General features: G+C 38.8%; 1 protein-coding gene across 1 annotated transcript; it reads right to left on the bottom strand.

The window, feature by feature from the left end:
- Positions 1–4,628: 4,628 nt before the first annotated feature.
- On the bottom strand, positions 4,629–5,612 carry LOC127192016 (olfactory receptor 2D3-like). Its single transcript, XM_051149364.1, has one exon. The coding sequence runs from the start codon at positions 5,568–5,570 to the stop codon at positions 4,629–4,631; it is 942 nt and encodes a 313-aa protein (XP_051005321.1). The 5' UTR covers positions 5,571–5,612.
- Positions 5,613–22,803: the final 17,191 nt, after the last annotated feature.

Genomic DNA, 22,803 nt, shown 5'->3' with positions numbered 1-22,803 from the left:
AAATCAGTAACCTTCCTATATACAAACAGTAAATGGGCTGACAAAGAAATAATGTAAAGAACACCTTTCACAATAGCCATAAATAATATAAAATATCTTAGTGTAACTCTAACCAGGCAAGTGAAAGACCTATATGACAAGAACTTCAAGTTTTTGAGGAATGAAATTGAGGGAAATATGAAAAAATGGAAAGATCTGTCATGCCCATGTATCAGTGGGAAGAACATGGTAAAAATGGACATCTTTCCAAAAGGAATCTACAGATTCAGCACAATTCCCATAAAAATTCCAAGAACACTTTTTACAGACCTTGAAAGAATACTACTCAATTTTATATGGAAAAAAAAAATCCCAGGATATCTAAAACAATTCTGTACAACAAAAGAACTTGTGGAAGTATCACCATCCCTGATTTCAAACTACAGTAAGAATAATAGTAACAACAGTGGCATGGTATTGGCATAAAACACACAGGTAGATCAGTGGAATCAAATCAAAGACTCAGAAATAAACCATACACCCGTGGACACTTGAGTTTTTACAAAGAAGCCAAAACCATACAATGGAAAAAAGGAAGCATCTTCAACAAATGGTGTTTGTTTAACAGGATATCTGCATGTCAAAGAATGGAAATAGATATATATCTATTACCCTGCACAAAACTCAAGTCCAAGTACATCAAAGACCTCAGCATAAAACTGGATAAACCAAATCTGACAGAAGAGAAAGTCAGGGAATATCTTTGAATCTGTTGGTACAGGAGACAATGTCCTGAACAGAATACAAACACTTCAGGCACTGAGATGAACAATTAATGAATGGGACCTCATGAAGCCGAAAAGCTTCTATAAAACAAAGTACACTGTTAATAGGATAATATGACAGCCTGCAGAATGGGAAATGAACTTCACTAACCCTACATCTGACAGAGGGCTGATATCCAAAATATATAAAGAACTCAAGAAATTAGAGACCAACAAACAAAATAACTCAATTAAAAAGTGGGGTACAGAGCTAAACAGAAAATTCTCAACAGAGGAATCTTTAATGGGCTAGAACTAATTAAAGAAGTGTTTAACATCCTTAGTCATCAGGTACATAAAAATCAAAATGTCTCTGAGATTCCATCTTACACACATCAGAATGGCTAAGGTCAAAAGGTCAAGTACAGGCTGGTGAGAATGTGGAGAAAGGGGAGCACTCATCCATTCCTGGTGGGAGTGTAAACTTGTACAACCACTGTGGAAATCAACCTACCTCAAGACCTAGCTATACCACTCCCGGGCATATACCCAAAAGATGCTCCACCTTACCACAAGGATACTTGTTCAACTATTTTTTCTCATAGCTTTATTCATAATAACCAGAAACTGGAAACAACCTAGATGTCTCTCAACTGAAAAATGGATAAAGAAAATGTGGTGTATTTACACAATGAAATACTAATCAGCTATTAAAAACAAAGACATCATGTAATATACAGACAAGTGGCTGGATCTAGAAAAGAGCATCCTGAGTGAGGTACCTCAGATGAAGAAAGACACAATGTACTCACTTATAATGAATATTAGCCACAACATATAGGATATCCATTGTACAATCCAAAAACACAAAGAAGCCAAGGAGGGCCTAAGGGAGGATGCTTGAATCTCACTCAGAAGAGGAAATAAAATGGTCATCTGAAGTAGATGGAAGGAACTGGGTGGGAGAGGGAGTAGGGAAGGCATTCGTGGACAGGGATGGACATAAGGTATGGGGAGAACAGGGCATGTATATGGAGGACCACGAGGGAGAACAGAAATTGGTGGTGGGGGGGCATCTCTGGGACAAGGAGGATCCCAGGAGTCTATGGGAGTGAGCCTAGCTGAGACTCCTAGTGGAGGGGATTAAGGAGCCTGAAATATCTATTTCCTGTAGCCAGGTGGGACTTCCAGTGGAGGGAGGAGGACATCAACTCACCCATTAAAACTTCAAACAAAAATTGTCTTGCCTACAAGAAGAGTAGGGGTTAAGATGGATCAGAGGTCAATGGAATGGCAAATCAGTGACTAGCCCAACTTGAGGCTCACCCCAAGTGCCAACCCCTGACACTCTCACTATCCATGACATTCTTCTATGCTTGCAGAGAGGATCCTAGCTTAACTATCTTTTGAGAGGCTTCATCCAGCAGCAGATGGAAACAGATGCAGAGACTCACAGCCAAACAATAGACCAAGTTCTGGGAGTTTTGTTGAAGAGTAGGAGGAAGGATAGAGGAAGCCTGAGGGGTCAAGGACACCACAAGAAGACCTATAGAGTAAGCTAACCTGGGCCCATGGAGGCTCACAGAGACTGAACCACCAACCAAAGAGCAAGCATAGGCTGGACCTAGTCCCCCTACACATATGTAGCAGATGTGCAGCAGGTTGACAATGAGTCCCTTAAGAATGGGAGTAGGGGCTGTCTCTGCCTCTGTTTCCTGCCTCTGTATCTCTTTGCTCTAGCTAGGCTGTCTTGTCAGGCCTCAGTGGAAGAGGATGCATTTAGTCCTACTGTGACTTGAGGTGCCAGGTGAGTTCATTCTCCTTAGGGGCCTCCTCTTCTCTAATAAGGAGAGTTGGGAGAGGTGTATGAGGGTGGGACTTGGAGGAGAGGAAGGTGGGGGCTGGGATCAGGCTGTAAGAAAAAAAAAGAACTCAGGAAATTAGACACCAACAAACCAACCAAATAACCCTATTAAAAATGGGGTTCAGATCTAAACAGAATTCATGGCAAAAAGATTCACTAATGGCTGAGAAGCACTTAAAGAAATCTTCAACATTTTTTGTCAGCAAGGAAATGCAAATCAAAATGGCTCTGAGATTCCATCTTACACCTGTCAGCATGGCTAAGCTTAAAAAGTCCCATGATAGCACAGGGTGATAAGGATGTGGAGCAAGGAGAACACTCCTCCATTACTGAAGGGAGTGCAAACTTTACAACCACTGTGGAAACCAATCTGGTTCTTTCTCAGAAAACTGGGAATAGCTCTACCTCAAGACCCAGCTATACCACTCCTGGTATACCCAAAAGATGCTCCACCATACCAGAAGGACATTTGCTCAACTATTTTCATAGCAGCTTTATTCATAGTAGCCACAAACTAAAAACAACCTAGATGTCGCTCAACTAAAGAATGTATAAAAAAAATGTGGTACATTTACACAATGAAATACTACTCAGCGATTAAAAACAAACAAACAAACAAACAAAAAAAAGGAATTTGTAGGCAAATGGATAGAACTAGAAAACAGCATCCTGAGTGAGGTAACCCAGAGCCAGAAAGACACACATGGTATGTACTCACTAATAAGCAGATTTTAGCCATAAAGTACAGGTTAACCATGCTACAATCCACAGTGAAGAAGCTAAGAAGCAAAGAGGGCCTCAGGGTGAATACTTGAACCTCACTGAGAAGGGAAAATAGAAAAGGCATTGAGGTAGATGGAGAGAGGAAACTTGCTGGGGGAGAGAGTTGAGTGGAGTAGCAGGGAGAAAGCAGGGGGAGAAAGTACTGGGAGAAAGAACTGGATCATTTGTGTGGTAGGGCATCTCTGCGATAAGCTTTAGACAATGGAAACTCCTAGGAAGCTATGAGAATGACCTTAGCTAAGATTTCTAGTGGTGGGGGGTATGGAGCCTGAAATGTCCATCTCCTGTAACCAGAAAAGATTTCCAGTGGAAGGACTGGGACACCAACCCAGCCACAAAACATTTGACCCACAATTTGCCCTGCCTACAATATGTGCAGGAATAAAGACAGAACAGAAATTGAGGGAATGGCCAACCAATGACTGGTCTAGCTTGAGACTCATGCCATGAGAAAGCCCAACCCTGTCATTATTAATGATATTTTGATATACTTGTAGACAAATGCCTAGCATAATTCTAATATGAGTGTCTTCACCCAGTAACTAATGGAAACATATGAAGAGATCCACAGCCAAACATTAGGAGGAGCTTGTGAAATCCTATGAAAGAGGTGGAGAAAAGATTGAAGGAGCCAGAGAGGTCAAGAACACAACAACAACAACAACAACAACAACAACAACAAAAACCTTACAGAATCAATTAACCTGAGCTTATAGGGGATCACAGAGACTGAACCACCAAACAGAGAGTATGCATAAGATGAACTTAGGCATGTATGTATGTGTGTGTATACACACACACACACACACACACACACACACACACACACACACACACGCTCTCTGTTTGCTCTACACACACACACACACACACACACACACACACCCCACCAGCAGCAGCAGGGGATGTATCTGACTCTGCTGCCTGTCTTTGGATCACTTTTCCCTAACTAGGCTGCCTTGTCTAGCTATAATAGGAAAAGATGTGCCTAGTCCTACTGCAACTTGATATGCCAAGATGGGTTGATATCCATGGGAGGCCTCCTTTTTTTTTGAGGAGAAAGTGGGAACTGAAGGATGGGAGTGGGGGAGGTGAGATAGAGTGACTGAGAGGAAAAGAGGGAGGGGAAGCTGCAACTGGGATGCAAAGTAAATAAATCAATTAAAAAATAATTGTCTCACAAAATTTTATTCAATTTTCAAAGCTGTTACCATGGCAATAAACCCAAGATGAACAGGTCACAGCTTCTGAAAGAACATTCTTGTAGTTAGTCTCCTGAAAGCACTTTTGACATCTTTGTTTCTCAGACTATAAATTATGGGGTTTAGCATTGGAGTCACCACTGTATAGAACACAGATATTATCTTATCCTGTTTCTTCGTGGTTTTGGTGTTTGGTTGCATATAGTTAAATATTGCACACCCATAGAAGAGGACAACAACAATGAGGTGGGAACCACAGGTTGAAAAAACCCTAAGTTTCCCATCTCCAGACTGTATCTGGACCACAGTGGAGATGATGTTCCAGTAGGAGATGAGGATGAGGGAGACAGGTGCTAGGAGGATTACCACACCCATTGCAAAGATGGCCATTTCTGTGCTGTAAGTGTCTGCTGAAGCCACCTTCAAGAGCGCAGGAAGTTCACAAAAGTAATGGCTGACTATGTTCTGCCCTCGATAGGGAAGATGGAAAGCAACACTAATATCTACCAGGGAAACTAGGAGCCCACTGGCCCAGGACCCTAGGGCCAACTGAAGACACAGTTGTTGGGTCATGATGGTGGAGTAGTGCAGGGGCTTGCACACAGCCACGTACCGGTCATAGGACATCACCGCCAGCAGCGCGCACTCTGTACACCCAATCTGAAGGGAGACGATTACCTGTGTCACACAGCCCCCAAAAGAAATAGTTTTCCTTTTTGCCAGGAAGTGGGACAACACTTGAGGAACGATGCTAGTTGAGAAACAGAGATCTGCAAAAGACAGGTTTCTAAGAAAAAAATACATGGGGGTGTGAAGGCGAGAATCCGTGAGGATGAGGACAATGATGAGCAGGTTTCCAGTTACAGTCAGTACATAAACGATGAAGAAGAGAACGAACAGGAAGATCTGTGTCTGTGCATCTTGTGAAAGACCCAGTAACAAGAACTCATCTACAAAGGTCTGGTTGTCTCTTCCCATTGGTGTTTTTGCTTGTTTACCTGTTTGCCACAAACAACAAGAACACAGTGTGATTTATGGCATTAAGTACTGTAGAAGTGGGCTTGTGTTAAAAACTGACCATCTACTTTGAGGTAGGCTAGGTGTTGCCAGGAATTAGCTTGTCTTGTTGTCAAAGAGTCTTTAGAATAATAAAAACATCTTTAAATGCCATATTCTGTAGGTCTCTGAGGCTCTTGAAGACTTTATTTTACCTTATATATCTATCGAATCACAGCTATTTGTTAGACCTAGGATATATATTCTTGAGATAAAATTAGACTAGTATTTGACATGACCACGATTTGTTCAACTAAGAATTAGCTTGTATTACTTAATTATCTTAAATAGGCTGCAACCCCACTTTTAAGGTATTGGAAGTAAACTTTGTATTATAATTGAGTTGGAGGGGTATAATACCTCTATTAGAGTGTATACACACACACACACACACACACACACACACACACACACACATGAAGAGTAATCTTAGATTTGAATTCTATGTCAATGTATCAGAATTACACTTATTTTGCACCCATATAAAAATTCTATATCAATGAATTAAAAATAACCTTATTTTTGAGTAACAATTGAAGCATTGAGTTGAGGAGTAGATTCAATAATCTACCTTTTGTTCTATCCTCCCTCTGTATTTCTATATCCTCATCAAAGAACCTCCTTATGGAGTTGTCTTCCAATGTGGCAAACAAGCCACTGAGCAAATGTCCTCGTTTCTGCCACAGACAGAATTCTGCCTAAAAATGGGCAAGCTTGGATACAGGCGGAGTCATTGGTCAAACTCTACCAAGACAGGGTAAGCAAGTCCTCAATAGCGTGCAAGTATGTCTGTCAGAGATATCGGGCCAGAAGGCTGAAGATGATGTTCCAATGTTGTAGAGAGTGTTGAGTGACTTTTCAGGCAGTAAACTGTCTCAGTCATTTCTTCATTTTGGAAGCTGCTAACCGGTTCATTCAGGTAATTAAGTTTTATTCCTTCTCAAGTCTCTGATGGGGTTGAAGACCAGATAGTTTAGTCTTACAATTAAGCTTAGTTGGTTAGGGGTTAAGATGTTTTTAGATCAAGATAGATGTTTTAAGTTAATAGAGATGAGCTATGATACATACTGATTTTCATTCAGAAAATTAAACCCAACAAGATAGGAAAGATGTTTACTTCAAGTTTGCCAAATACAAATAGCCAAATCACTATGAATGTAACATTTATATAATTCCTGATTGTCTTGTGGTTTTTCTTGCTGTATGTGGTTAATTTTACTCATGTGCAGTAATATAAATGTGTATGTTAAAAACATAACAAAAAACCTGACTGTCTAGCTGGATATTTCTAGGATTTTATATTTTTCTCTATTTAACATGCTCTAATATGGTTATTTTTATTTTAATTGTTGGTTTGTAGTTTACAGCTACCTCACTCCCCCAAGCTGTCTTATAATCACTGCTGTGTTTTAAATAGATAAAATACTGTATAGGTTAAAGTCTTCCCGGGAGTAGTGGAAATAGGCCTCAGAAGTTAGGAACACTGGATGCTCTTCCTGAACACCCAGGTTCAATTTCTCAGCACTCACATGGCAGCTTGTAAGTGTCTTTAATGCTGATCTGTGAGACTCTGATGCCCTTTTCTGGTCTCTGCAAGCACTAGGCACACACATGGTACACAGTCCTAAATGTAAATAGAAACCACTCATAGACATTTTAAAAAAGTTAAAGCTTCCCTGGCTGGTTTGGGAGAATAACATTTATATGTGAAAAATAAGTTAAAATTGTTCTGATGCCTGGTTAGGACTACATCTGAAACAATGAAAAAAATATAAATTCTGCATGTGACATATGTAGAAAGGTATCTGTGAAATAGTATTATGACAGTATTAAAAAAAAAACCTACCAAAATGAGAACATTTGAGGGAGAGGCTAGATAAAAGTTAACTATGACCTTTCAGCCCATATAAAACACCCTAAAATTAAGTTCAAAGAATGATGGTCCAAGGAAGAAACTGTGGTATGGGATATATGCAGAGATTTAATATATTGAATATTTTTTAATATATTGAATATCAAGAATATTAAATTAAAGTAATTTATTTACATCATTGTAGTTCAGATAAAATATTTAGGTGAAATTAATAAAGAATTCAGAATCAAATTCAAGGATAGTTTGAGAATAAATGATAAAGAAAATAAATGACAAATGAACATCTAAATCAATAGAGAAATGACATATTAAAAACAGCTATCTGATTAGAACCAAACTTTCTCACAATTAATCTACCTTTTTCACGAAACTTAGAAGAACATACAACAAAGCAAAATAAAACACCTTATAATTGGTCCCAAAATAAATATTTTGTAATCTTTGAATGTGGAAGGACTTTTTTTGGGGGGCATTGAAAAGCATAACCATTAAATTAAATTGCTATGCTTTATCTCATAGTCCCTTCAAAGTGACTGATTGAATAAACACCATATAGAAAGTCTTGTTGTCATATTAACGGGATTTGAAAAATCAAACAAAAGAACTCTTCATAAGAAAAGAAGGAAGAATGCACCAGTCAGTAGAGTGGCACCAGAGCCTGAGTTACATCCCTAGAGCCCATATCAATAGTCCAGGCGAGGTGGCACACACTTGTATTTCCAACATTGTGGAGACAGATAAAGGCAGACCCCTGGAGCTCCCTTGCCAGCCAGTCTTACCTTCTTGGCTAGGGATCCTTTTGTTTCTGCCTCCACAGTGCTGGTATTACAAGGGGGGAGATAAATGCCGAAAAAAGATAGGTAAAATAACAGGCTATCTGAAAGAGTCATAAGAAATAATGCTATTAACTATCTATAATATCTATAATATATTAGTCAATATATAAATGTACATATATCTTTTAAGTAAAAACATCTCATCTTGACTGAAAATGCCCCCCAAAAGCCAAAACCCACCTAACAAAAATCCCAATACCAGGCATGAGAGTAGTTGAGTGGCACTGTCCAAGAGACTTCCAAAACATTGTAAGCTATTGTGCTATTGCCCTTGGTTGCCAACCCACTTCCTGGAGATAGAAGATAAAATCCCTATTGCAAAAGACACCATGTATTTTGGACACGGGGCCAAGAAGCCCAGAGTTGGATCTAATCTCAAAGCCTCTCCCACTGACAAGGACTAGCTTTCATGGTACTAGAGGCATAATGCAAGTTTCCAAAGGACAGAAAGAACCAACAGTCCTACCTAGCTATGATGTCAATGAACCACAACCACAACTGGCATTGGCACAGTAACCCTAAGGCTGCAGTAGTGGCGCATACCTTAGCTGTGATCATGAGTTCTCATTGGACTTAAGACCTGCTCAATGAAGGGAAATTATGCCTGGGACCAGAAACCTAGCCAGTTACCTAGGACTAGTAAAGTCATGGCTTTGGAGGACATGCTACAACTACTCCACCACTCTGTCAAGCTAGTGTAATCCCTAACTACATCCCGAATATTTGTTCTTATGCCCAAAGATAACCATTCACCAAGAAAAACCATCTTTGCAACAGGTGGAGACTGTTATAGAAAACCACAGCTGTTTGAGTTCAGAATTGTGGAGCCCGGTCTCTGTGAATACATCCACAAAACAACTCCTGTACCTAAGGCTCAGGGACCACTGCAGAATAGGGAGAAAAAGACCATAAGAAGAGGGAGTTTTCTGTGAGATTGTGTCACCTAGAAATGTCAGAAGCTCCACCCATGAAGTCTCACCAACATGGCTGTCTAAACATGACCTGAACAAGGCAGGTCACCAATAGACGAGTGTAGGCTTTATTTTCTAACAAACATATTTTATTACACACTTACTAACAGAGAGTACCTCACTTATAGCCCAACTAACCTAAACAATAGGAAAAGAAGATTAAAGAATACAATAACATAAGGATATAAGTCCCGAGGAACAATTCTCCTGGTGTAGTCAGCAGGATTTCTTCTGCTGGAACCTGGAGCAACCAGAACCCGGAACCTCAGCCGGAAGTCTCAAAGCCTTCCCTTGAGCGATTGTCTCTAGGAGCGTCTCGAAGTGGAGTGATGACCAGCCAAAACTATCCCAAGTCTCCAAAGGCCCTGCCTCTTGTTTTTGGCTCATATTTATACCTCCCCTCAGCATTTGTTCAAGGATGTTTTCCAGCTTCTTAATAACTAATCTCCCCCACATGGTGGTTTACCTTCTAAGGGGATAAACATCACCTGCTCTCTCACAAGTCTTTTTCTCATCCCCCACTTGTGATCTAAACAACAACAAAAAAATGTTTATGTGTCTTCAGATTGCTAACATGGAAGGGGGAAGATTCAGGAGACCTCAGCTCTAAACAAGGAACCATAAGCAGGTAGGGAATGCTGAGAGTGGGAGAAATTGTACATACCCTGGTTATCCAACTCCGAATGATTAGCCCTGAAGATCTATATGGATTGATAATGTTACATATGTATGAAATAATGGAAGAAAAAGATGCTATGAATTTGGAGGATATCAAGAGGGTTATACATGGAGACAGTTGCATGGAGGAAAGGGAAGCGGGAAATGATATAATCGTAATCTCAAAAAATTAAAATTAAAATGAATGTTCCCTTTCCCTATGAAAATATCAACTTTTGGCACTTTGTATGTTATAAGTAAACTATGGACATGCATGACACTTTGTTTCAAATATTCACGTTATAGAATTATATCTAAAATAAACTAACATACAGTTTAAATGTAGGTAAACAAATTATAATTTTCCTATAAAATACAATCTATGCAGTATAATAGAGAATTAGTAAGACTACAGACATCTGAATCACACATACATGAATTGGTTTCTTACTTTTATAGCCTTGGGAAACCCTTTTGTTGCCAATCTATAAAATCAATACTATAGCAAATCTATGCTACAAATGTAGAGATTAAATACACACTTAATAGGAATTTTGCTTTATTTCTGGAAATTAAAAGAAATGGCCAAAGTGATAAAGAAAACTAAGATATGATGATCTTAATTAAATTGATTGCTAAGTACATCTATGTTTTCCATAGAAAAGATGTCTGTTTAGCTAAGTAGTGTGTTACACACACACACACACACACACACACACACACCAAACAAAAACCAAAGAAATATTTTAGTGAAAAATAAAAAGGAGGTTGAGAGATTTTATATATATATAATATATATATATATTTATATCTATGGCATATATGCAGAAATGGTACCCCTTTCACAGTGATGACTTCAACACCCAGCAGAGAACAGACATTCAGAATTCTGGTAAAGTCTGTAGTCAATTCAGGTTCCCCTTTATCTACTGGGACTATATTATAAGACCCCCAGTGCATGTTTCAGGCCTAGGTAAGTATCAGATCATATAACTTTTATTTCCTACAAATACATTCATATGAAAAAGCATTGGCAGAGCATTGGCAACAATAACGAATGAAATAGAACAGTAATGAAAACACAGTATAGTGGCTGTTAGGTGAATATAAGGTCTTAAAAAACCTCAGAGACCTACAGAATATGGTATTTAAAGATGTTTCTATTATTCTAAAGATTCTTCGACAACAAAACAAGCTAAATTCTGGCAACACCCAGCCTGGCTCAAAGAAGAAAATGAGCATCAAAAAAATCTCCTCATGGAGTTGGCTTCAAATGTGGCAAGCAAGCCACTGGGCAAAATGTCCTTGTTTCTGCCACAGACAGAATTCTGCCTAAAAATGGGCAAGTTTATATGCAGGCAGAGTTGATTGATGGCCAAACTCTGCCAAGACAAGGTAAGCAAGTCTTCAATAATTCCTGCCTTGCACATATGTCTATCAGAGATATTGGGCTAGAAGGCTGAAGATGATGCTCCAACATTATAGAGAGTGTTGGGTGACTGTTCAGAAAGGAAACTGTCTCAGTCATTTTTTCATTTTGGAAGCTGCTAACTTGAATTCCACATTCACTCAAGTATTTAAGTTTTATCCATTCTCTGATGGGTTTGAAGACCAGATAGCGTAGTCTGTCAATTAAGCTTAGTAGATTAGGGCTTAAGATGTTTTTAGATCAAGATAGATATTTTAAGTTAATAGAGATGAGATATGATAGATATTAATCTCCATTCAGATATTTAAACCCAACAAGATAGGAAAGATGTTTACTTCAAGTTTGCCAAATACAAATTGCCAAATAACTATGAATGCAGCATTTATACAATTCCTTATTGTCTTGTGGTTCTTCTTGCCATATGTAATTAATTTTACCCATGTGTAATAATATAAATGTATATGTTAAAAAAGAAACATAATACTAATAAAAAGAATACCAACAGAGCAAACTAACCAGGACGCAGAAGGGCTTACCGACACTGAAACACCAATCAAAATTCATGCATAGACTGGACCTAGTTCCCAAGATAAGTGTAGCCAATGGGCAGCTCAGATTTCATGTCTGTCCTCTACCAAGTGGAGCAGGGGCTGTCTCTGACATGGACTCCATTGCCAGCTTTTTGATCACTTCCCCCTGGTGGGGCTGTCTTGCCAGGCCACAGGGGAAGAGGACATGCTCAGTTCTGATATGACTTAATGAGCTGGGGTGCATGGGAAAGGAATGGGTGAGAAGGGGGGCTCCCCTTCTCTGAGGAATAGGGTAGGGGGAAAGGAGTTGAGGGAAGGATGGGGGAACTAGGAGGAGTGGAGGGACGAGGCTACGACTAGGATGTAAAGTGAATAAACAAACAAACAGAAAAAACTTACTAAGAAATTTCACACACTTAAAAAAGAAATAATGAAGACAAGCTTCAATATTTATGAATTGTGGTCAACAATGGATGACTAAAGTCAGGGATAAGATGGAATTGTTGCATTAAGAATATGGGTACTGAGTGAAGAATGTAGAATTTGTATTTAGACATTTATATGTGGATATATAGTCTAATATCAAAACAGAAAAGAGGAAAAGTAAATGAGTGAGAAGGAGCTAAGCCATGACATGAGGTGTCCTTTACATTTCACAGAAGGCCAGGGATGCTTTTCCTTTCATACTTTAAAGATTTTATATGACTATTATCTTTCCTGAGTGAACCAACTGCCAGCTGTGGGAAGAACATGAAGAACAATCAATAAGAGTAAGGAAAATTGAACAAGGAGGACAGAAGTTATAAGAAACAGAGAGGAACCTAAGACCACAAGATCCTGATATGTAAAGGAGAGGCATGAGGAAGAGAAGCCAGGGAGAGGTCTGTAAGTCTGGAACCTTCCTCGGAAAGGAGATGCAATAAATCTCTATATCTCTTGTGCCATAATAACACTGAAATAATGAACTCTTTCCAGGTGTCCTTTCATTTTTCTTATGTAAGTCACTAGATACGATTGGTCTCAAACTCATGGCTCTCTTTCCTTCCCTGGTGAATAGACTACAGGTATATGCCACATTACCTGGTTCTAGATGTCTTTGTTTTTACTGGTTGATTTGTTCTTTGACAACGCCATACATGTACATTGTAATGACTGTTAAATAGACCAACAGCTGCACACAGGAGACTTCTCCATGCACACTCTCTATGAACTGCATCTGTTTACTCTCTGCTTTACAGCTATCTCACACAACACGTCATCAGTCACGATACACTCACTCAGAAGCACATAGTCTTTCATATAGCATCTGGATGTCCACCAACTCTTCCACCAGGCAGAGGAAGTACTGACCAAAGCTGAGTCATGCAGCAACTTATGCAACACAACTCATGCCCGTTGTATGTGAGAAGAGTATTTAAACATTGAGTTAAAATTAGATGATACCAGTAGCAGGGTTGTTACCTCTTCTGCACTAGGAGAATCATCTTGGTTGTACTCAGACTCTCTCTTCCATAGTGTCATCAGGGGATTGGAGCCAGCAGAGTTGATTCAATCACATCTCCTACACAGAACAATGCTTAAGAGAAAAACATTCTTGATGAGTTCCTCGGACAGATATTCTTAGTGTCCTTGTAACTCCCACTCTACTTAGGGAGCCATCCACAAAGAGAGATGGTGGAATGTGTACAAAGCTAAAGAAGCAAGAAGAAGCTGAAGGCTGATAACTGAAAAGGGGGAGAGCCAGGCAGAGCAGCCTTCCACACCAAAGGCAGAGCAACACCGGAAGGCATAGCCTCTGTGCCTTTGTGATTCCTGTGAATCAGCTTCATACATGAAGGGGAAAGTTTGGATCCTAGTTTTCAGACTGGGATTCTGGAGAAGAATGGGAATAGAGTTTTTGCCTGGGAGCCTAGCAAAGAAAAGCATAAGGGAGTAGAAGGGCTAACAGCATAGCCTATTTTTTTCACTTCAATCTTCAGTTAACCCTAAAGAATCCTCCAGACTAGATTTGTTAGCAGCCTCCCTCTCTTACCTCAGGGCAGACATGGAGCTCAAACAGTGTTGGACACATCATCCCTGAAGGAACCTCTAGGACCTAGCATGAGGGAGAGACTTGAAGAACAGTACTGGCTTCTGAAAGATTTTTCTCAAAGCCCATACTGATCTTATGAGTTTTAGCTTTATTCTAATTATGACTTTCTATTTTACTTCACTGAATACAAGTTCCAAGTCTCTCAGGTCTTGCTTCTAAATAGTTTCCTTTGAGGAACAATTTAAAGATAAGGTCCTAAGGGTTGTGTAAACATGGTATTCCCTGGAGTATTGAGCGCCCTCGGTTTTATTACCTATCTGTCCTTTACAGCAACTGGGATACTTTGTGTTATAACTGAAATCACAGGCTAAATTTGCCAAATCACACATATATGTCTGGACTTCAAATTTTATATAAATTTAGCTCAAAATAACCTCAGAAGATATGTGCTTAGACTTTTACAAAGTCACTTAACTTCTGGTTTTGTCCATATGGTAACTGAATAGAAATCAGGATGAGCATGCATCTGTTCACCTGAGTGTGGGATTTACAGCTGAGAACTGTAACTTAATTTCTGGCTTGCACTTTCCATTCAGTTTGAGGAGGTTTGGCACCTAAAGTACACAGAATACTACCTAAAATAACAGGATTTAATTTTTTTAAACACTTCCCTAATATTAACATGGCAGTGAACATTTCCAGTGTGTTTCTTATTAAAATTATATACTTCTGTTGGACATAAAAATGAAGTATTTTGTTTATAGGGATAATTTATAATCAGACAAGTTTAAAATTACATTTATTTGTGTTGTGCACGTGTGTGTGTGTGTGTGTGTGTGTGCGGGCATGCCCATGCATGCATTTGTGGGCATGTGAATGATTTAGTTTTCACCCTTTTACTATATTTGCCTCAGGAACTGAAGTCAGGTTGTTAGGCTTGGTAGACAGTGCTTTTAGCTACTGAGCCATCTCACTAGCCCAAAGCCAGATAATTTTTAGATTGAGACTTTAGATTCTTAAAAAAAAAAAAAAAAAGTGTTCTCTTCTTTCTCATGTTCGTGAGGACTTTTCATTTGCAAATTTCATACAATATATTTTTGCTATATTTATCCTTCACCCTTCAAATTCTCCCAGACCCACTCCTCTTCCCTACCCACCCATCATTGTGTCCCTTAAAAAAATAACCCATCAACTCTCATTTGTACTTCCCATATACTCTTGGGGCATATGGCCACCCTCTGGAGTCTGTTAGATTTTCCAGGGATCATACTCATAAATATCATCATCATCATCATCATCATCATCATCATCATCATCATCATCAAGAGCAACAACACTACAGAGTATCCTCACAGTCGCCATCAATTGCCAATAGCTCCTCAGCTTAACATGTGTTAGAGGGCTTCAACCCAACTAGTTTTAATAGTCTAATTGTGTATCCCTATTTTCCCACAGAAATATGAGAGTACGTCTATGCAGTTATTAAATGGACAAACTGAATTGATATTTATACTGTATTTTTATATACCGGTCTTGTTTTCTTCATACTAGGAGGATGGTTTATGGTTTTTCTATTCTGCTTCTTTTTATGATCGAGAGTTAATCCATTGCATTTTACGCCACACTGTGAAGCAGATGAACATCTGTGTTATATGGGCATTGTAGAGCCTGAGAAAGTGTACTAAGAGAGTAGAAACTGGAATCACAAAAAGAATTTATTTTCTGGCGACTACTGAGGACTGAGTGTGGTGCCAATACTAGTCTAGGAGAAGAAACTGAAGCCTCAACACTACTGTAACCTACCTCCTCTTGAACATTGCAAACACCCTCCCTAGAAGAACAAGGGTTATTAGAAACTCTAACCATTCTGATGGGTGTAAGAGGGACTCTCATAGCCATTTTGATTTGCATTTCTCTGATGACCAAAGACATTGAGCATTTCTTTAAGTGTTTCTCAGCCATTTTATATTCCTCTGCTGAGAATTCTCTGTTTAGTTCTGAGCCCCATTTTTTAATTGGGTTATTTGGTTTGGTGGTGTTTAGTTTCTTGAGCTCTTTATATATTTTTGATATTAGTCCTTTGTCAGATGTGAGTATATAAAGTGAGGGATACATAGAAACATGCATGATGAGAACAAAGCTGAGAGATCACAGCTTCAGTCACACACGGAAGGTGAACTGCAAGTGAAACAAAGGTATACACTCTCCAAACTCTCCCTGTTTCCTTCAGCAAGGCTCCCCTTGCTAAAGGTTCCATAACTTGCTCAAACAACACCACCAGCTGGGGACCAGGTGTTCAAGTGTGTGTGTAATTGTGGACATTTCTTAACCAAATCACTACATAAATGTTCAAAGAAATAAAAGAGGACACAAAACTTCCTGTATGAATTTTAGGGAAATGAAAGTAAAAGGTATGAAAGTGGGATTTGATAATCAGGTAGAAATGTGTGTGTGTGTGTGTGTGTGTGTGTGTATGAGAGAGAGAGAGAGAGAGAGAGAGAGAGAGAGAGAGAGAGAGAGAGAGAGAGAGAGAGAGAGAGAGAGAGAGAGAAAACTATTGACACTAGGGAAGCATCTAATGAACTTGAGAGTCAATAGAACCAGGAGCTCTAAGGAATGTGACTCAAGAGTCCATTACTGGGCTTCTCTGAAGCTGTTATTCTAAGACATCTCAGGGCTCAATTCAGGAACAGAGGAGCAATGATAAATGTACAAAGTAGTTCTCACCACTTTTACCACATGAGCTCGAGGACAGAAGGTCTCAGGCAAATTAGGGCTGTTGGCAAATGCCTTTGACTATTGTAAACTAGGGAAAAGATACATCTTTCTTGTGGGATTTGTTGAGCAGATTTCACACAGCAGGAGGAAAGTGCATTTTATAGGTAGGCTACAAAAGTCAAACAAAGAGCTCTGAGGAAATCCTCATCAACAGAACAGATCATGGAGAAGACAGAATGTGAGAGTTTGAAGACAAGGTAGAAAAATTGGAAAATTAAGAACATGAAAAAACTAAATGTGTGTTTGAACAGCACATTTGAGATGGATGAGGTGGCATGAAAATAAATCTATAAATCATGGATATAGAGGAGGAAGAGGAAGAGGAAGAAGACAAAGAAGAAAGAGGAAGAAGAATGAGAATAAGAAGAATTATTATTTCAAGCTAAAGACATAGAAAACATTTTCAATAAAACCATGGAAGAGAAATTCCCAAATGTAGGGAAAGAGATGACCATCCAGATACAGGAGGCATTTACAATTAACCAGAGCAGATCAGAGAAAGATATCTCTAATTATATTATAGTTAAGTGACTAAATACCAAGAAAAAACTATATTGAAAAATGCAATTAATGAGAGTAAAAACTTTTTCTATGATAAAAACAGGAATTCACTACCCCTAAGACAGCTCAATATAATATACTTTAAAAATCCTACACACTAAAGAAAAAGATAAATACGCCCATGAGTCTATACTAGGTAAACAAATGAAGAATAGAAAAATGACAAATACTACAAATTAACAAAATAGTGGAAATCATTAAAACACTTCAGTAATCATTTGAAACAAAAATGATCTCAATTGCTTGAGCAAATGACATAACCTAGACAGTGTGGTGGTTCATGTCTTTAATCCCAGCACTCCACAGGGAGAGGAAAGGTGATCTCTGTGAGCTCTGTGACCACTGAAATAATTTTGTCTAAAAATGGGCAAGCTTGGATGCAGGCAGAGTTGATGGCCAAACTCTGCCAAAACAGGTAGGCAAGTCCTCAATAGTTCCTGCCTCACAAATATGTCTGTCAGATATACCGGGCCAAAGGCTGAAGATGACACTCCAATTTTATAGAGAGTTTTGGGTGACAATTCAGGCAGGAAACTTTCTTTGTCTTTTTTTTCACTTTGGAAGCTGCTAATCCACACTTTCTGTTTACTCAGACAATTACTTTTATTCCTTCTCAAGTCTCTGGTGGGGTTGAAGAACAGATAGCTTAGTTTTACAATTCAGCTTAGTTGTTTAGGGGTTAAGATGTTTTTCAGTCTAGATAGATGTTTTAAGTTGATAGAGATGAGATATGATTTAATTTTAGACTCACCAAGATAGGAAAGATGTTTTCTTTAAGGTTGCCAAATACAAGTAGCCAAAACACTATGAATGTAACATTTATATAATTCCTGATTGTTTCATGATTCTTCTTGCTGTAGGTAGTTTATTATGTATTTGTGTGTGTGTAATAATATAAATGTATATGTAAAAAAATGAACCAGTCACTCTGAGTAAAAAAAACAAACAAACAAACAAAAGAAAACAGCAGAGTTAAATGACATCATAGAGCAAAAGCATCCAACAGCTAGGTACAAAGCTCACCACCCAAACAGTGTGGGATAAGCATTCTTCCCTGCATCCCATGGAACCTTCTCCTAAATAGATCAGGCCAAATGGCACACAACAAGTATTAATGTAGGAAATTTTAAATAATTTATTGTTCTTTCCTGACCACAATGAAGTAAAGCCAGAAATTAACAGCAAGAGAAAGTATAGAGCACACAGATGCTCACAGAGATTAAATGACAAAAAGACTTCAAAGAATTCCCAGGATTTTATGAAAATGAGCACAACATATCTCTATCTATAAGAAAAAGTGACATCAGTCTTAAGAGAAAAATACATCAATAAAAGCAACTTCACTAACATAATCAGATATGCCTCAAAAATGACTTACTTATATACTATAAGGACTTGGAAGTACAACACTAGCTACACAAAATTAGTACATAGAAATAATTAAAATCTGGGTTGAAAGGAAAGGAAAGGAAAATTATAAAAACAATACAAAAAAAACAATAAACAAAGAATTTATCATCAGAAAAGATAAAGAAGATTGACAAACTTTAGCTAAACTAATCACAAGACAATGAGGGAAGACCCAAGTTAAGAGAAGTGAAACTTGAGATATCAAAGCAAATAGGAATGGAATGCAGAAAGTCATGAGGACATGCCCTGAATGTATATCCCATTAAGTTGTAATATTCCAAAGAAATGGATGAAGTTCTAGATGCATGTGACTTACGAAATTAAGCCAAGATACAATAATTTAAGTAACTATAGTGAGTAGTGAGATGAAAGCAGTGATAAAAAACAAAAAAGAAAGATCATGCCATCTTCTCAGGTCATCTTCAATCTCTTTTTTCAGAGTTTTGACATTTTTTTCATACAAGTCCTTCACTTGCTTAGTTAGGGTAACTCCTAGATATTTTATATTGCTTGTGGTTAATGTGAAGGGTGTGGTTTTCCTAATTTCTTCCTCTGCAAGCTTGTCATTTGTGTATAAGAAGGCTACAGACTTTTTTGAGTTAATTTTGTATCCAGCCAATTTGCTGAAGGTGTTTATCAGCTTTAGGAGTTCTCTGGTGGAATTTTGAGGGTCACTTATGTACACTATCATATCATCTGCAAATAGGGATAACTTGACTTCCTCCTTTCCCATTTGGATACCCTTGATCTCCTTTTGTTGTCTTATTGCTCTGGGCCCAGGGGTCCCACTCAAACTAAGGTACCAGCCAAGGACAATACAGGAGGTAAACTTTAAACCCCTTCCCAGATTTAGCCAATGGTCAGAATATTCTCCACAGTTGAGTGGAGAGTGTGATATGACTTTCTCACGTACTATAGTGCCTCACATTTGACCATGTCCCCTGGAGGGGGAGACCTGGTGGCACTCAGAGGAAGGACAGCAGGTAGCCAAGAAGAGACTTGATACCCTATGAGAATATATAGGGGGACGTAATCCCCCTCAGGAACAGTCATGGGGGAGGGGAATAATGGGAAAATGGGGGGGGGGAGGAATGGGAGGATACAAGGGATGGGATAAACATTGAGATGTAACAAGAATAAATTAATCAAAAAAATAAATAAATAAAACAAGGAGATAAGTGAAAAAAAAAACAAAAACAAAAACAAAAACAAAAAAGAAAAACAATTCTAGATAAAATTGTCCAGACTCAGATGGATTTATTATTGAATTCTAACAGTAAAGATTTAACACCAATATTTTTCAAACTAATAAAGTAGTAAAGGAGAGGCTGATACTAAGCTTTCTCTACAAAGTCAGGACTCTCTTGATACCACAAATGGAAAATGACACAGACAAAAAAAGAAAAGCATGGCCCAATTTCCTTGGGCCAATAAAACACTTACAAAGCAAATTCAAGAACACACTAAAGATGATTCTTTGTGATCAACTGGGCTTCATCCCAGACATGCAGGGATAGATAACCATACACAAATCAGTACATATGTATCATCAAATAAGTGGATTCAAGAACAGAAATCACATGAGCATCACCATAGCTGCCAGAAAAGGCTGTTGAGAAGAATCTGATACCCTTCATGATAAAAAACCCTGAGGTGACCAGACACAGATGAAGTGCATCTTAGACCATAGTTTCCTCCTTTTCATTCACACCAACCGTAGTATCCAAAGTTATGCTTAACTCTTCTATGTAATTGATTTGTGTTGGATTTTCAATCCCTCATTTGGACAACTTAAGGTTCTGCAAATGCTTAACAACTTGCCAGAATACTATCAAACACAGGATGTCTGCCAGAATTCAGACACTTAATCTCTTAGCCCTGATTAAAATGGAGGGTGTATTGTGCTTTCACCACACTCAGACCTTATGCTAATCATGCTCAGCTAATGTTGTCTAGGACATACTATCTTCCTATTCTGCAGACAAACTTCATCAACCTAATACATGGAGTACATGGTAGAGCTAACCTTCAGACTGGTATTCATTCTTCTAGAAACCAAATGCTTAGAACTATGCACTGTTTCTCCAAAGGATCCATGTAAGACCCAGTGATGGAGCCTGTTAGCAAGATGGGCGTCATGACTGTGTGTTATTTTCCATCCTCCTTACAGCCTTTTGGGAGGCTTTTAAGAGGAAGCACAGCCCAGGATCCATTCACACTAATGATCCAGAAGTCTCCTGAGTCCTCTGAAACTGCTCCAGAGACAGCTTCTAACCCCTCCACCCCCTGCTTCCTTCACCTCATTTAAAAAGAGCTACTATAATACAGTATATTCTGAGGACAACAATAAAACTTTACATTCAGCAGGAGGGTGTGAGAGGAAGAGAGGACCCTCCTTCCTGCACTGTCTTGGTCTTAATTTCAAGCTGTGACTGAAGTCTCTGCCTTTATGGCAAGATGCCTGCTCTCCGCTTGGCTAGTGCTTTAGCCAATGCCACTCTAGGGCTGGCTGGTAAAGAAGAGAAGGCCTGAGGTGAGCTGAGGAAATGAGGCCAAGTGAGAGTGAATTGTCTTTACTTAGATTTGATTGTTAGGGTTTACTTATCTCCTGTCTTAGGTCTAGGCCAAGTTTCTTTTCCTGTATTACCTCTCTACCATATCAAATATTAATTACAATGTTCTGTTCCCAGTTCCCAGTGGGAAAAAGAAATCATGGTTCTCATCTTATGGAGCCATAAACAGAGCTTCCATGTAGTCCAGGGTGTGTGTGTGTGTGTGTGTGTGTGTGTGTGTGTGTGTGTGTGTGTGTGTGTGTGTGTATGTGTGTGTGTGTGTGTTTATCTGTAAAGAAATAGACATTTTCCTGAAATTTCTGTAGAAGAAGCTAAATGAAATTTTAGAAAACTTGGCATTGAAAATGATACTTTAGCAGAAACTTCCTGAGTCCAGGGACAAATTTGCAGTCACCTGGGGGAACATTTTCCCTTCACATTTTGTCTGTTTTTTCAAAAGTCAATAATGGACTTTGGGAGTATCACCTTGTAATGCCATTCCAGAGTTAGTGAGAGCCCTACCGTGTGCCAAATCATAGGCACATTAGTCTTGGGCTCACAGTCAGCCCTGTCTTGAATACTTTGGCTCAGGTCAAGTTCAAGAACATTCCATCTCCTTATAATGTACCACAGTTGATCATAGCTGCTGTGACTAAAGGTGATTGTGATGTGGTCCCTCTCTTTGATCAGATATAGGCACACAGAAAGACAAAAAATTTTAAATAGAATTTGTTAATACTTTTTGTGTCAGTAATTAGATAATGCTGCAGGCATATTTGTGTATCTGAGAGTAGGTGTTTGTGAATGGGCATGTTTGTGTTCACCCCATGTTTGGGGTTTTAGAATGGAGAATGGGGAAAGTTATTGTGGGGAAAATTTTTAGGAGTAAATATCTGTGGGTAAATGTGATATTCTTATAAGTTGGGCCTTTGCCACATAGGCATTAACAATGGCTATTGTTCATTGTCAACTTGGCAGGTTTTAAAATATCAACATAGAAACACATCTCCATAGTACCTGTGAGGATGTTTCTAGAAAGGTTTATCTGAGGGGATAAGGCCCACCCTGAACGTGTGCTATTTTGTGGACTGGGATCCAGGACAAAATAAATAGGAAGAGCAAGCTAAGCGCCATCATCTACCTCTCTCTGCTTCCTGACTGTGGATGTAATTTGACACATACCCTCAAATCTCTGCTCCCACAACCTCTTCACCAGGATGCACTGAATCCTCAAACTGTGAGACCCTTCCTTTCATAAATTGAATTTTTTAGACTTTTTTTTCACAGTGGCAAGTAACTAATAGAGTGGTGCATGGTTTGTATCAGCTGGTTTGGTTCAGAGAGTCTACACCCATGTGAGCAAGCAACCAAAGCACCAGTTAATTAAACACAAGTGCAGTGGAACCTTTCTCTTCATGCCATTGCAGCCACAAGGTTCTTAAAGCCTGTTATGAGTTGAAACTTTGTGTCACTTAGATTCACAGCTCCATACAGATGCTAATAGGCTGCTAGTAGATTTTGTGGGA

The sequence above is a fragment of the Acomys russatus genome, chromosome 7, assembly GCF_903995435.1.
Source record: "Acomys russatus chromosome 7, mAcoRus1.1, whole genome shotgun sequence".
NCBI lineage: Eukaryota > Metazoa > Chordata > Mammalia > Rodentia > Muridae > Acomys > Acomys russatus.
Note: the sequence above shows the minus strand (reverse complement) of the source record. Positions and strands in the feature narration are given on the sequence as shown.

Coding starts and splice junctions, on each gene's coding strand:
- LOC127192016 (XM_051149364.1), bottom strand. CDS start 5,570: ATGGGAAGAGACAACCAGACCTTTGTAGATGAGTTCTTGTTACTGGGT.